The 17165-nt window shown below is 30.8% G+C and overlaps 1 protein-coding gene across 1 annotated transcript; it reads left to right on the top strand.

Moving 5' to 3' along the window:
• The first annotated feature begins 2261 nt into the window (after positions 1–2261).
• Positions 2262–5292, top strand: LOC103499318 (putative transcription factor bHLH086). The gene is made up of 5 exons (XM_008462293.3): positions 2262–2796; positions 3511–3615; positions 3735–3800; positions 4669–4734; positions 4844–5292. The coding sequence occupies exons 1-5, from the start codon at positions 2317–2319 to the stop codon at positions 4973–4975; spliced, it is 849 nt and encodes a 282-aa protein (XP_008460515.1). The 5' UTR covers positions 2262–2316; the 3' UTR covers positions 4976–5292.
• The last annotated feature ends 11873 nt before the right edge of the window (positions 5293–17165 follow it).

Raw genomic sequence — 17165 nt, forward strand, 5'->3', positions numbered from 1 at the left:
TCAAATAAATTTATACTTTTACTCAAGAATGCACTAAACTTATATAGTAAAAATATGCATTTTTGATATGAATCAAACACTTTTATACTCTCGTAATAGTTACGTATTCGTATTCGTATGCATATTATCAGAATAATTAAGGCTAAATCTAAAGTTTGCTATCGGTATAAATATAGAAAATCTTCGTAATATCTATAAGATACACAAGTTCTAATCTCATATTTATATCAAAACCTCATGTTTATCTATATAATAGAACACCCATAGATAATAATTTAAGGTTCTAAGCACAATATCCTTTTAAAATTTTGGACTTCTTTAGTACATTAGCATTATATATAAGTTTCACATCTAGGTTCGAATCAACACATAATGTGTCTATCATTTCATCTTTACGCATTTGAATACATTTTATTATTAACGATATATATCGCATCTTACTACCATATTCTTCGATCGATACGGTGCGACAGCGAATTTGAATGGAATTTCATATATACTTTTAAAGTCCATATATGCATAAAATAATAAACCCGAAAAGAATTTGAAAAAATCTTGTTCAGCAATGAAAATGGGATTGCATAATAAATAACCAAATACAATAGCATATATATTTATAGTTAAATGACATATATTGAAAATAAACTCTTAAACAAGAACCAGCTCAGCTAGTGTTACGTTTATTATTAATATTGCCAACTTAATTAAAGCTTTCATATATTCAACTTGTAAAATATGGGTCCAAAATTGAAAATAAAAATAAAAAAAAGGGTTATTAGAATTTAGAACCCCACGTGGTAGCTTGACTGGGGGGAAGCTGAGAGGAAATTAAGTGTTGTTTGTTTTATTTTGGTGTTAGCCTCAACAAAATAGTAATACTTACCTACAACCCCACCTATATCTTTCTTTACAAAATTGAATTTTGAGTTTGAGGTTAATATATAGTAAAATCACTAAATTAATTGAGCTATCAACATAGAGTCTATAAAATTGATGAAGAAAAAATGAAAAAAAGAGTATGATACTAAATCAAATAGAGTCTAGATATATATATATATATATCGAAGTATTTTCCTTTTTTTTTCTTTTTTTTTTTTTTTTTTTTTTTACTATAGTATTGTATGGAGGAATTTAGGAATCTTAAAGACGTGGGATTGGCGATATATCCGCCGATGCTTTTGGTCCAATATTTTCCATTTTTAATTTCCTATCTTTTAATTCCCTTTGTTGCTCTCTGCCAGCTGCTCCTTCCCAACGCACACAAATCCATTTAATTATATGCCTCCTCCTCCTCCTCCTTCTTCTTCTTCTTCTTTTTTTATTTTTTATTTTCTAAAAAATATATATTTAAGCCATTCATCTCTATTTCCCATGCTAATCATATATATATATATATATATATATATATATATATATATATATATATATATATATATATATATATATATATATATAATGAACAAAAAAAAGGACCTTTGACTTTTGACTCTATATGTAAGGATGTTATGAGCAAATTCCCAGAAGTATTAGGCTTACATTCACTTTGTCTCTCCTTAATAAGTGTCCTATATGACATGAGTGTCCATACCTATTAACCAAACTAAAGTGTCTATATGAATAACTTCGGTTTCTAATGAATGTCAATGAGTTAGATGTTAAGTATCATTCAAATTTTCTAAAGAAAAAAAAAATGACACAAGATTTAAGGTAATCCTTGCCCTATCACAATCATTTTTGTGGTTTAGGATTTGAAAATTTAGGTGAAGAACTTCAGTATCAAGGCAAATACAATTATGCTATTATTAATGATGGATGAACTATTGTCTTATTTAGTAAAATTTAAGTCAACGTAAGCTTAATTAAACTCTGCTTGAAGTTCATGTCTCAATCTCTCTAATTATTATACTAAACATTAAAAAAAAAAAAAAAAAAGTATGAGAATAGCTAATTAATAGTTACGATTTATTCTTTTTCTTTATTAAGAAGTTTAAATCTCTTCTTGTTTATGAGCGGTATTAAACAATATGAATGTTGGGTTTGGTACTCATAGCAAAAGGTCAGATTTTTTAGACAACCTAGACAAAGAAAACAATATAGAAGTGTACAATTGACATTAAAACGAGTCAACAAACACAAAAGAAGAAGAAGAAAAAGAAATTTATATAATATAGTCTTTAAATATTAAAAAAAAAATAGCATTGGATTAGTTAGAAGCTCCCTACAAATAGAGCCCAAAAAAGTACGAGTGTTGTGTATCCTTTTGAGTACTTTTAAAGTCACTTTTCATTCTCTTCTCTTTTCTCTCTCTCGAATATAATGTCACTTGCAAATTCAGCTATACAAGAAGTTGATGGCATGGAGAAAAATGGGGGTGGATATTTGAAGAGTTTAGCCATTGGAAAAGGCCATGATCAAAATCCAAATGGTGACTTTGTGTTCCGAGACGCCACGAATTATCAACTCGGGCTACAACAACAACAATCTCTCATCAACTTCGGTCATAAGATGAATAATGAATCTTTGTTGAGCTTTGAAGCACAAGGAATTTGTCAATTAGATCTCACTTATAATTGGGATGATCAGGAACGTGTGATGGAAGATCCTAATTGTTTTCAAACAGCTACAAGTCATAATAATTATAGTCCTTCAAAAGATCATCACCATAATAAAAATGGAAATAGTGGTTCTGTTTACGAGTGGCTTTATTGCGAATCAACAACTGATTTTTCTGATTCCATTCAAGACGCTGAAGGAACTCAAGAGATTGTTCCCAATCACAAGCGATCGCATAGCACGGTACGAAGTTATAAGTTTCGTCTTTGAACTTTTCAAAAAAAAAAAAAAAAAAGAAGTTATTTATTCATTCTTAAATTTTGATTTAATTTGTATGCATATTTGATTTTGACTTATGATATTTTTGGAAATGAAGTTTATGATTAAACACTAGCTAGGCTACACTTCTTTGTCTTATTCTTTACAACTAATTAAAAAAATTGGTTCAAAACCATTTTCCACAGTTCCAGCTAATTTTTAGTTTTTTATAATTTTATTTTTCATCTTCGAATAATTTAGTTGTGGATCCAAATGTTTGTTTGCGAAAGAGGAAAACCTTTAATTACAAAGAAACGGTGAGTAAATTTAAACTATCATTTAGTAAATGGTTATCAAAATAGAGTATATATCAAACTTTAAAACTAACCCATTGGTTTATATATTAGCTAATTTTGAACTTCAAACTCAAAACTTTGTAAAGATGGTAAGATTTGATAATCTTTTTAACATGGGATCCTTATCCTGACGCATTAAGTTAGATTAGTGTTTCTTTTGGTTTACCGTTTTTCGATGGAAAATCCCATTATTTCTTTTTAATTTCTTCCTACTTAGTACTCCATTTGGACAGTGGTTTCATAAACACTTTAATAGTACGTAAAAATGGAGTGAATTTTGTTTGTTGATAAATTGTTGTGAAGTGACTAAGAGGGGAAATAATTTTTTATCGAAAATTGAAAGGGAGAGAGCAGTGGGAGTGTATGCAAGAAGCAATGCACTGCTGCACCTAAGAAACAGAAACCCAAATCAGCAACAGCCAAAGATCCACAAAGCATTGCAGCCAAGGTTTCTAATTAGCTTTCTATTGTTATTTAAATTATTATTTTGCTTGTAATTTAAGGAACAAAAAAAAAAAAATTAATTAAGGTTCTGAAAGAATGTCTGTTTTGTTTTGTATTACTTAGAATCGAAGAGAAAGGATTAGCGAGAGGCTGAAAATACTCCAAGAATTGGTTCCAAATGGCTCTAAGGTGATTCTTGCCATCCTATACTACTTTTTCTTTTCTTAATAAAGAAAATGTTACTTTGTAATTTTGGTTGTTATAGTTTATATAATGTTAAAATTTAGTTTATATGGTGTTGGGTTTATAAATAATCCTATTATAATGAGAATTTTTTCAAATCATACAATTAATAAGTACTATTTATAAAATCATATGTACTCAAATTCTTACATTGGTGTACGAAAAAGATCGTTGATATTTTGAAAGAGGTGTTTTATTGGAAATTTGTTACTTTCTTCACCTAAAAGGTTCTTTCTCATTCAAAACTAAGTCTTCTTAAAAAAATTCTTATTAACATTTACTTTTTCAAATTTTAATGGAAAGAAAAATGCATTTGAAAGAGCGAAAACAAACATTTCATGATAATAATAATAATAAAGAAAACTTTTCTTTTTAGTTCGGATGGATATGTACTTTTAGTTCCTAGATTCTTAAAATGTAAGTTTTTAGTCTCCAGATTTTTAAGAATAAACCCGTTTAGTCTATAAGTTTTTTAAAATAATCATATAATATTTAAAATTAGAAGAAAAAAATAGTTTTAGGGAGTATGATTTTTAAAGATTATTTTTTAAATTTAAATGTCATATAATTATTTAAAATAAAAGTGTAAAAGTGTAAAGTGAAGTTGTTAAATTGTTTTTATGTAAATACTGAAGAAGTAAAGAAATAGCATTTGAAGACGAAAAAATGTAATTTTATTATAGTAATAAGAAGGAGTTATTGTGGTGTAAAGATTTATATGTGAATGTGCATATGGACAGAAACAAAAAGGATTAGGAGAATCAAAAAGAAAGGAATAATTAAGGTGGAAAATAAAAATAATTTAATTTTGCAGGTTGATTTGGTAACCATGTTGGAGAAAGCAATTAGTTATGTCAAATTTCTTCAACTACAAGTGAAGGTGGGTGTTATTTTACTTTCTTTCCAAATTTTGAACTTCATCATTTTCTTTCTTTCTTTCTAATTTCTTTTTAAGATTTCTTCAATTGATAATGAAAATGAAAAATCAGATCCTAGCAACAGATGAATTTTGGCCAGTTCAAGGTGGGAAAGCTCCAGATATTTCACAAGTAAAGGAAGCCATTGATGTCATTCTTTCATCTCAAAGAGAAAGAAGCTCAAGCTCAAACACTGAAAAGTGATCAAATTTCTTACTTTTTTTTATTATTATTGTGTTATTACCTTCTTCTTCTTCTTCTTCTTCTTCTTGGTAGATAGAATTTATGACACTAATTTTATATACTTTTCAATAATTCATATTCCCTTAAGTAATTAATAAACTATTCTCATTCAACCAAAAAAAAAACAAAAAACAAAAAACAAAAAAGGGCTAATTTGTTTTGAAAGTCAGCCATTGTTCTGACAGCAAGATTGGGATCAGAAATTAATGTATCCTTTCTTTCTTTTTTGTGTTGACGAAGGTGGAAAAATTAATGTATCCTCTCTTTCTTTTTTGTGCTGATGAAGGTGGAAAATTATTCTTCTGAACATATAGCAGTAATCAATTTAATGAAGGCTCACATGGAGATCTGCTAAAACTAAAATTAGGATAATTATAATTTATAATAATTTTAAGAATAATAATTAAATATATAGCCAAATTAAAAAAAAAAAAATGTAGATAGACTTCTGTCGTCGATAGATTTTTATAGTTTCTCAATAATATATCAATATTGTTGATGGACTTCTAACTAAAATGTTACAATATAATAATTGTTATATTTACCACTATCCCATCCCGTTAAATTATTTTCTAAGAATCTACCCAAAATAATTACATGTATATCTTCTCTTTTGTATAATGATTACATTATAGACTACTAATTGAAATAAATCTATAGTAATCTAGAAATAAAATCAATACACAGATTTAGAAGATTTAGGATCTCTTTCAATAATGATATTATTAAAACAAAATGGAAAATTATACTAAATTATATGCTTAGATACTTTTGGTTTTTGAAAAATATAAGGATGGGTAATAAACACAAATTAAAATGCATCACTTTGGGGGTTTATAAGATTGCATGATTTCAATATATAATTGCTTTAACAAAATTCGAAATCCAAACTTTGAAGAGACAAATTATGGAATGAAGGAAAGGAAAATGACTCATAAAATAGAATTTGTGGAGTAAATTAATTTGAATGTGTTTTCCTTTTGATTGCATGCTTAGGAAGTCCCTTGGAATTGTGAAGTTTTTAATGTTGAAAAGCTACAAGAAAAGAAGTGTGTGGGAGGAGGATTTTAGCATTCTTATACCCAAAAAGTGGTTTTTAAATTTAGGGAAAACTGATTATTCTTAAGTCCTTTGATTAATTTTAGGAGGAGATGCATTTGGTCCCTCACCAACATTTCAATTTGGCCACTTTAATTCCTCATTTTTTTAAAACTAGTCTTAAAAATGTCACTTTTCCTATTTTCTACAACAATTAACTAATTTTACAAATAAAATATTATATTGAAAATTAAAAATTAAAAACTAAAAATACATTTTTTTTCTTTTTCACTGCTAATCATCTCTCGTCTTTCTTCTCCTCTCTCTAAAACTACAATACTCTCCTATTGTTAAACACTCAAGCCAACCGATTATAACGAAAGCTTGTTAAAATCATGATTTGAATTGGGTCGAATCCAGTCCAAAGTCCGCCTCAATTCAGATCAAAGAAAAGTTTATGCCCAAACCCAACTTTAGCCTAAACCCAAGCTCAATTATTTTAGGACCCATCAAAGTTGAAGGTGTTTTTTGGATAAATACCAATTTTTAATTTAGAATAATAAAATAACAAAATTGAAAAATATAGGGAAAAAAAAAAAAAAAAAAAAAAGCTGCTTCAATGATATCTTAATTTAGTGACAAACTTGCATATCAAATATAATTATTCCACGCACAACACAACAAATATCTTATACTCACTCAAACTCTCAAAAAAACAATTATTACATCTATCCTATAATTTTTTCCTATCAACACAATCAAATCAATTAAAACCTATCAAAATCTTAATTTCCCCCAAAAAGCCGAAATTCATCTCCATCAAAATTCCAAATTCAAAACATAATTTCGACAGTCGTTTCATATATTCTTCAACTCATGTGAGAAAGAAGGTTATCATACGTTGTCAAACCTTTCACGCCTTTTAAACCCTTCAAGCATTCAAACATTCAGCAAAAATAAGGTCACTAAAAATGATTCTTCAAACCCTTCAAAGCCAAAAGGATTCCAACTTCGTTCTTTGTAGAAACAATTCCAGCTTTGTCTCCTTCAAACCTTCAAACTCATCATACATTAGGCGTAAAACAAAGAAGTATTCGGGTTTTTCTTCTTGCAGAGGAGATTTGTCCTCTACAGAAACAATTCCAGCTTCCAGCTCCGTCTCCTTCAAACCTTCAAACTCTTCATACATTAGGCGCAAAGCAAGGAAGTATTCAAGTTTTTCTTCTTGCCGAGGAGCTTCTTCATCAAAAGAATTCCAAATTCGGCGCAAAGGTTTGTTTTCGCCTTTCTTCTTTCGTTCGCTTGAGTTCTTAATGCTTGGAAAAATTGATGCTTAACCTCAATACTTCGCGATTGTGGCATGCAAAGCAAGAATAACGGTAAATCGTTCACTATTATCACGAATCACATCCAAATGATCTCTGAACTATTTCTAAGGTTAGAAAGAAAAATGTAAAAATGTAAAAGAAAAATGTAAAAATGTAAAATGGTTGTTTTCGTTTTTAATATATATATATATATATATATATATATATATATATATATATATATATATATATATATATATATATATATATATAGATAGATAGATAGATAGATAGATACCCTTGTGAATCTAAATTGTTCGTTTTTTATTATTATTATTTTAAATTACATTACAATATATCAACAGATATTCCCTTGATCTTAGTAAAAACAACAAAAGTTGGTTTTATATTTATAAACATTATTCCATTTACAACTTGTAGCAAAATTAAAAATGAAAAAAGAGAGGGGAGAAGGAAGAACAAGAGCCAACAACAGATTAAGAGCTCTTGAGGAATTATTGGTTCCAAAAAATCACCAACAAAGGAGGTTGAAAATCTGTCAAGTTCGGACGAGGAATTAATGTAAATTTCTTTTCAATGACACAAAGCCTCTAAATGCTGATAAATTATTAAATGAATACCTACAACAGAGACCAAAAGATTCAACGGTTGAGGGATCGGGAAGCAAGTCTGGAAGTGTTAAATCTTCAAAGAAGAGGGGAAGGAATGAACCTTTAAAGGAAGAGAATGTTGTAAAGAAAAAACCAAGGATGAAGAGCTTGGTAACCTGTTTTATTTAAATTTATTTTTTAAGCAATACAATCCAATTTGTGAGATTGAGGTATGTGTAGGTTGCAAAAAAGAAATTCGTGAGACTGACAGGTGAAGAAGAAGAGGAAGACAAGGTATGATATCTACATTGTTGTACTTCAATTAATAAAATGTACTGTATTTAGTAAATTGATAATAGTAACTTTAACCAACAAATTTTGCAGAACAAGAGAATAGTACTAAAAGTGAAAATAATAAACAAGAAGAAGAAGACGAACATAAAGAAGAAGATGAGACAAATAACGTAGTTCAAAAACAAAAGAAATAAAGGAAGAATCAATAGACAATAGTAAGAGAAAGAAGGTTACGTTGAAGGGAAAGAAGGTGACAATCTATCACTTCTGATAAATATAAAGGTTTTATGGAATATATAAATCAACTGACAGTTTATAACAAATCATACGTAAAAATGGCTAAAAAAGAAGAAAATGGCAAAGAGGAGAAAAGACGCAAAAGGAAAGCACCAATAACACATGAAAACGCGGAGGTATATGTGATAAATTACAGAGTATTTGTGCATTATGTATACGTAGAACATATTGTATGTGGTTTCTGTTTAGGATCAATTACACTATATTTGTGTTCCATTATCTTGTATTTGTGAATATTTGTTGCTTATGACTCCATTTATACTAGAATATGAGGAATCTATTTGTGGTGAATTACACTATATTTGTATATTCTAGTTGTGTATGACTCTATTGGCAGTGTTATATGTTAGTTGAAGTTATGGATTGGAATATCTTTGAAGTGTACCAAACGTATAAATTTTGTTGCATTGTTTTGTTTGACTGACTAATAGTTTTGCTATGCCTTATTTAAGTCTAACTTTTCTAGGTCAATGGTTGGCTAGGTTGTTATGAAGTATACTTAATTATATATATTAACATCTTTTTTAATATGAGTGGCCTTTTACACTTAAAATTTATTACACATCAACATTAGGACTCTGTATATCTGATGTGTTCTGAAAGGAGAAATGAACTCCTGAAGATAAATCTCCAAACTAAGAGCACAGTAATTGATAAAATAAAGGAGAAGCTTGGAGATGCACTGACAAACAGATTTAGATAGGATTTTTTGGACATTTCCTTGATTTCATCTATCACAAACCAGTCCTCTCAACTCCTGCTACACTTCATTAAAATGATGTACAAACCGAAATCAACAAGCCCACTTAATTTCTTAATAGGAGGGAGGGTGTTCAAATTTGGGTTGAGAGAGTTCATACTAGTAATTGGACTGAACTGTCATGAAGTTCTAGAGATTAATAAAGAAGATATTAAAGGGGTTGATAGTTGAAGAGAGTGTACTTTGAAAGCCTAAAAACTGTTACCAGACAGTACTTAAGCGTTATGTTTAATGTAAGCACTGTCGAAAATGATGATGACCACCTAAAGATGGCGAAGTTGTATTTTCTTGAGAGCTTTCTGATGCCAAAACAAGATAACCTAAATATAGAGTGGGATCACATTCTAATGGTTAATGATGATGAGTTTTTTGTTCACCCACGGTATGTAATTCTTCAATAAATAGTTAGTACCTCTACTTATTCCTTATTTTGATACTTAGAAAATAATTTTTTTTCTTTTTGTAACATCTTGAAATATGGCCTATGCTTGTTACACCCGATGAAGTGACATACTTTGCACCCTTCCTTGAGCCCAAAAAAAAAAATTCTACAAAAGACTGAAGATGAAATTAGAAAGAGCTAACCAACTGACTGAGTGGCTCAAATGTCATTAAATAGAGGCATGCCCTCTACAAGTCAGATGGACGGATTGACCAAACTTGTAGAAAGAATTAAAAAAACAAAAAAAAAAGCCAAGAGAGGATGAAAAAAAAATATGGGAGAGATTTATGAATTTTTGAAGTCTGTAGTGCAGAAGATAGATAGAAAGGATGAAAAGCTAGGAAACAAATTGAATGACATTATTGAACAAATGAAGAGTCGACAAAGTAGTTCTTCTAGTGCACGACAGACTTCCGAGTATATGGTAAGCAAGTGATATATATTGTAAGTGTCTTTGTCTGATTATGTATATATTTAACATGATTTTAAAATACATTGTAATTTGGACATAGGCAACAAGAGACCTTGAAGAACAACTAAATAGAGAAGAGAAGGACAAAGAAGAAGAAGAAGAAATGGATCTAGAATCAAATGAGCCAACCGTGGTTAGGGAAAAAGTTGAGGACAAAGACGATGAAGGGAATGGAAACAAAGCTGCAAATCCAAACCAAACTTCGAGAGTGTCATATGATGGACCAAGTAAATTAAACACATTAGAAAAAACAACTGACCAACAAGGAAAAGGTGGAGAGGGCTCACCATACAAGGTAAATAAATAAACCAGATATTGAAAAATATGTTGACAATGGAGCAGCACCAGGTTATAACTTTCTTTACCGATGAAATAAAAGAAAACCAGAGTGAATGGATGGAAGAAGATCTCTTGTTGAAAGATCTTACTCAGTAGGGAATTAGACCTAAACAAAGACCATCCAAGAAAGAGGATCTCAACCGCTTTCTTGGAGAGATAAAGAAATGCAGTAGGATTAGTTCCATTATGGAAGTTCTTGTCTCAGTAGTGCCTGGTGTTGACGCTGCCCACTAATGGTTAACGGTTAAAGGATTCATACCATTCTCCCCAAAAAAAGGTTATTGTCCGCATCTATTATAAGAGATTGAACATAGATTCTCGTCATACTCATTGGACACCACGGAAAAGAAAGAACTTGGAAAAGCGCGCTCTCCCCTCGACCCCTCGCTAACCTTCGTCGAAGTGAGCTCTCTCCCCCTTTTCCTTGTTGGTCAGTTGTTTTCTTTGATGTGTTCAATTTACTTGATCCCCCATCCGGCACTCCGAAAGTTTGGTTTGAATTTGCAACTTTGTTTCCATTCCCTTCATTGTATTTGTCCTTACCTTTTTTCCTAACCATGGTTGGCTCATTTGATTCCAGGTCCATTTCTTCCTCTTCTTCTTTTTCTTCTTCTTCTTCTTTATCATTCTCTACTCTGTCTAGGTGTTCTTCAAAGTCTCTTGTTGCCTGTGTCCAAATTACAATGTATTTTAAATCATTTTAAATATATACATAATCAGACAAAGACAATTACAGTATATATCACTTGATTACCATATACTCGTTAGTCTGTCGTGCACTGGATGTCGACTCTTCATTTGTTCAATAATAGCGTTCAATTTATTTCCTAGCTTTTCATCCTTTCTATCCATCTTCTGCTCTACCAACTTCAAAAATTCATTGATCTCTCCTATATGTCTGTGCATTATCTCTTGGCTTTTTTCAATTCTTTCTACAAGTTTGGTCAATCCATCCATCTGACTTGTAGAGGGCATGCCTCTATTTAATGACATTTGAGTCACTCTATCAGTTGACTGGCTCTTTCTAATTTCCTCTTCGGCCTCTTGTAGATTTTTTTTTTTTAGACTCAAAGAATGGTACAAAGTATAACATTGTCACTTCATCAGGTGCAACAAGCATATGACAAACTTCAAGTTGTTACAAAAAGAAAAAAATATATTTTCTAAGTATCAAATTAACAAGGAATAAGTAAAGGTACTGACTATTTATTGAAGAATTACATACAGTGGGTGAATAAAAAACCTTTTGCTTCAGGTCCTTCCATTTTGGTTGTGTATCTAAAGCCCAATTAATGATTCTAGGCACCTGATTTGAAATCCTTCTTGTAAAGAAATTGGGCGGGGTAATTAAAGTTGGGATTACCTTGTACGCCTAAACAAGGATTGTGAAAATAAACCCTCCCATTGAAATTCTTGTCTACCCCTTGCTAGACGCACCTCTATTCATAAATTCGACCAGAAGGTCAAACGCCACCCTTCCCCATGGATACCTATCAAATAGCTCATCATCATCAACCATTAGAATGTGACCCCACTCTATATTTAGGTTCTCTTGTTTTGGGATCAGAAAGCACTCAAAAAATACAACTTCGCCATCTTTAGGCGGTCATCACCAGTTCCAACAGTGCTTACGTTAAACATAACGTTTAAGTACCATCTTGTAACAGTTTTTAGGCTCTCAAAATACACTCTCTTCAAATGTCCAACCCCTTAAGATCGTCCTTATTAATCTCTAGTATTTCATGATAGTTCAGTCCAGTTACTAATTTAAACTCTCTCAACCCAAATTTCAACACCCTCTCTCATATCAAGTAATTAAGTTGGCTTGTTGATTTTGGTTTACACATCCCTTGATTATGGTGCAGCAAGAATTGAGAGGATTGGGTTGTGGTTAAGAAATCAAGGAAATGTTAAAAAATTCCTTGCCTAAACTTGTTAGTCATTGTATCTCCAAGGTTCTCCTTTATCTTATCAATTGTTGTGCTCTTAGCTTGGAGATTTATCTTCGGGGTTTCATTTCTCCTTTCAGAACACATCAGGTATACAGAGTCTTAATGTTGATGTGTAATAAAGTTTAAGTTATCATTGTAAAAGGCCAATCATATTAAAAAAGATGTTAATATACATAAACAAGTATACTTCATAACAATCTAGCCAACCAATGACCTAGAAAGGTTAGACTTAAATAAGTCATAGCAAAACTATCAGTCAGACATACAGAACAATGCAACAAAATTTATAAGTTCAATACACTCCAAAGCTATACCAATCCTTAACTTCAACTAACATATAACACTACAAGTAGCAACCAGAATGCACAAATATAGTGTAATTCACTACAAACAGATTCCACATACTCCAGTATAAATATAGTCATACGCAACCAATATTCCTAAATACAATGTAATTGAACACAAATTTAGTGTAATTGATCCCAAACAGAAACCACATACAATACGTTCTACGTATACATAATGCACAAATACTATGTAATTTATCACACATACCTCATCCTTTTCATGCGTCATTAGTGCTTTTCCTTTACGTCTTTTCTCCTCTTTGCCCTTTTCTTCTTTTTTAGCACTTTTTACCTATGATTTGTTATAAACTGTCAATTGATTTATATATTTCATACAACCTTTATATTTATCAAAAGTGATAGATTGGTACCTTCTTTCCCTTCGTTGCATCCTTCTTTCTCATATTATTGTTTATTGATTCTTCATTTGTTTCAGTTATTTCTCTGGTTATTGAACTACGCTCCTCATTCACATCTGTCTCACCTTCTCCTTCTTCGTGTTCGCCTTCTTCTTCTTGTTTATCATTATCACTTTCAATATGCTCCCTATTTAGTAAGATTTGTTGATTAAAGTTTGTATTATCAATTTCCTAAATAGTACATTTTATTAATTGAAGAACAACAATGTAGATACCAAATCTTCTCTTCCTTTTTTGCTTCTTCCTCTTTTTCTCCACGTATCGGTCTCACAAATTTCCTTTTTGCAACCTATACATACCTCAATCTCACAAATTTGACTGTATTGCCTAAAAATCAATTTAAATAAGATGGATTACCAAGCTCTTCATCCTCGGTTCTTTCTTCATAGCATTCTCTTCCTTTAGAGGTTCATTCTCCTTACCCTCTCCTTTGAAGATTTAGGACTTCCATGCTTGCTTCCGGATTCCTCAACCATTAGATCTTATGGTCTCTATTGTAGGTATACATATAAGAATTTATCAACATTTAGATGTTTTGTGTCATTGAAAAAAACTTTACATTAATACCTCATCCGAACTTGACAGATTTTCAACCTCCTTTGTTGGGTTTTTTTTTTTTTCTGAACTGGTAATTCTAGCAGCTCTAATATGTCGTTGGCTCTTGTTCTTCCTTCTCCCTTCTTTTTTGTCATTTTAAATTTGCAACAAGTTATAAATGGAATAAACGTTTATAAATATAAAACCAATTTCCGTTATTGTTCCCGGAATATCTTTTAATATATTGTAATGTAATTTAACATAATAATTAAAATAAATAAATAAACAATTTAGATTCACAAGTGCATCTATATATATCTTATAATTAAAATAAAAAATAAACATTCTACATTTTATATTTTTCTTTCTAACCATAGAAATAGTTCAAAGATCACCTGAATGTGATTTGTGATAATAATAAACGATTTACAGTAATTCTTGCTTTGCATGCCACGATCACAAAGTATTAGGGTGTTAAGCATCTATTTTCCTAAACATCAAGAACTCAAGTGAACAAAAGAATAATGGTGAAAACAAACCTTTTGCGTCAAATCTGGAATCATTTGGATGAAGAAGCTCCTCCGCAAGATAAAAAAAAAACTCGAATACTTCCTTGCTTTGCACCTAATGTATGAAGAGTTTGAAGGTTTGAAAGGGGCGAAGCTGGAAATTGGAATCCTTTCTGCAGAGGACGAAGCTCCTCCGCAAGAAGAAAAACCTGAGTACTTCCTTCCTTTACGCCTAATGTATGAAAAATTTGAAGGTTTGAAGGAGACGAAGCTGGAATCATTTCTACAGAGGACGAAGTTGGAACTCTTTCCGATTTGAAGAGTTTAAAGGGTTTAAAGAATCTTTTTTCGAAGACTCTATGTTTGTTGAACATTTGAATACTTGAAGGGTTTGAAAGGTGTGAAGGATTTGAAGGGTGACAACGTATGATAACCCTCTTTCGCGCACGAGTTGAAGAAAATATGAAACGACTACCGAAATTATGTTTTGAATTTGAAATTTTAATGAAGATGAATTTCGACTTGGGGGGGAATTAGGATTTCAATAGATTTTAATTCATTGGTTGTGTTTATAGGAAAAAAATTAGGGTATAGATGTAATCATTGTTTTTGGGGAGTTTGGCTCAACTATAGGGTATTTGTTATTTGTGGAATAATTGTATTTGGATTGAAGTTTGTCATTAAATTAGGAGCATTTAAGACATTACAATTTTTTTCCATATTTTTCTATTTTTCTATTTTATCTATTTAAATTAAATTTTGCTATTTATCCAAGTTAACTTTAGATTTTGCTATTCTTCTTATTAGCCCTAAATAAAAACTTCTTTTAACTATGGGGTGTTGGAAGTAGTTAAAAGGTTGAAATTTTAAAGGATGAAGCTTCTAAGCCCAAAAGTTGAGGCTCGAAAGATCTGAAGAATATACTTTTCTTCAAGCTTTGAAGATCAAGACAAACTAAAACTCCAAGAAAAACCTCTCCTGAAGGTCTAAGGATAAAGCTCACAATAATTCCAAAAGATTAAACTCTATGAAGCTATTGAAGTCCAAAACTCCAAAGGTTGATTCTAACTGATAATGAAGTCCAAGGATACCCAAAACCAAGCTCAAAGATCGATCCTACAAGAATCAATACATTCAAAGATCGTTCATCCAAAAACTCAACAAATGATAAACTTCAAATGACCAAATATTAGAGTTTGTACACATTACTTAAATCAATACAAATACAACTTTTAAATTCAACGAATAAATTTTTTTCGAAAATCTAGCCAAACAATGTTGCATGAATAAGCTCTTATTGTCAACACCTATTCCGAATATTTAGTTCTTTAGTTGGCTTCTTGATCTTTTGTCAATCTTTCCGTTGTTAGAATGCAATTAAAACTCAACATTGGGTTAAAGAAGGAAGTTATCATGAGTATATCAGTGTGAACAACTATCTCCATTGATGTGAACCACGATAATATTCGTCTAAAATAAACAATATTATACAAGTGTAGAGGGGTTTGCGTCGTTATCAATTGGTATTAGAACCTTGGTCTAGGCCCAAGCGTGCAGGTGAAATCCTCCTTAGATTTTGAACAAAGAAATTTGGTGGGCCTTCTTCAAGTTTTATTTGAAGAGAGGTTGAAAGGGGTACTTCGTTCAGGGAGAGGATTGTTAGGAAAGTGAATAAAATTCCGTGTTAAATAAGAAAGTGTGAATAACTATCTCCATTAGTATGAATCATTTTAAGGTGCTATCAAAAGCAAGGTCTAGAAGATTATCAATTTCCATCATATTTTCATTTCCATTCTAACCTAATCATGTTTCACATTCTTACTATTGAAGCCTAGTTTAGAGCCATATTCATATGGTGTTTTTCTATATAAAACGCTTGTCCTGAGAGAGATTTCAAAGGAAGAGAAAGCTTGTGCAAGACTTGGTGGCATTGAGTAATAGAGAAGATTGGAGATGCAAGGGATACAGGGTTTGGAATGCATTTTCAAGTCTTTGATGTAATAGATAACATAATTACAATATTTGACGATTTAAAGTGTATTCTAAACTGTTTTCATCGAAGTAGTTTAAATAAAAATAAAAAAAAAGAGTTTCTTAAAAAAAAACATTTTTTTGTGAAGTATATCCAAACGGAGACCCTAAATATGGTTGAGATAGTTTTTTCCAAGTAAAAGCCAAAGCACTTTTAACATGTGAAATTCAAACCTAGGATAAACTTGGTTTTCTGGTAGTCAGGTATAAATATTTGAACTAAAATGAAAATTTTATACGTTTTCACAAAAATAAGGTTTTCTTACACTTTCAAGTTTGAACAATCATTTCCTTGTCTCACAGTCAAACAATCAACCATTAAAAATGTTGGGCCGGGACAGAGAACCATAAGCAAGATTGAACATGAAGATTAAAATAAAACCTACCGATAGTTTTATGAGATATTCAAACCCAATCAAACATTGGAAGATTGGGGTAACTACAACGTAGGATATGAAGAAAAATCGAGAAATCAAAATTCAAATCCAAACTATAAATCAGAATAAGTATCATTGAAAAGATCATCAAATAACAAATATCAACTTTTTGGCACTGCAACACAATGTTGCAGAGGAAACACAATACGGCAACTATAATAAAATGATTTCGACTTTAAGATTTGAAATGAAAAAAATTGATTCAAAGGTCAAAAAATGAACTAAACTAAGAGCCATAAACTAAGATTTCTTTTTCATAATATAGTAAAGATCTTTGCTTTAAAGTTAAACTTTCATCTCAATGAAAGAAGACACGCAGACGACAACTCAACCTAGAAAGGTCTGGAAGTAGTCAATAA

This window comes from Cucumis melo, chromosome 9 (genome assembly GCF_025177605.1).
Source record: "Cucumis melo cultivar AY chromosome 9, USDA_Cmelo_AY_1.0, whole genome shotgun sequence".
Lineage (NCBI taxonomy): Eukaryota > Viridiplantae > Streptophyta > Magnoliopsida > Cucurbitales > Cucurbitaceae > Cucumis > Cucumis melo.

What these genes read in the sequence shown, in the direction of transcription:
- LOC103499318 (XM_008462293.3), top strand. Translation starts at nt 2,317, where the DNA reads ATGTCACTTGCAAATTCAGCTATACAAGAAGTTGATGGCATGGAGAAA. An exon ending in ACAAGCGATCGCATAGCACG is followed by an intron (nt 2,797 to 3,510) that starts GTACGAAGTTAT and finishes GAAAATTGAAAG; the next exon opens with GGAGAGAGCAGTGGGAGTGT. An exon ending in TTCTTCAACTACAAGTGAAG is followed by an intron (nt 4,735 to 4,843) that starts GTGGGTGTTATT and finishes ATGAAAAATCAG; the next exon opens with ATCCTAGCAACAGATGAATT.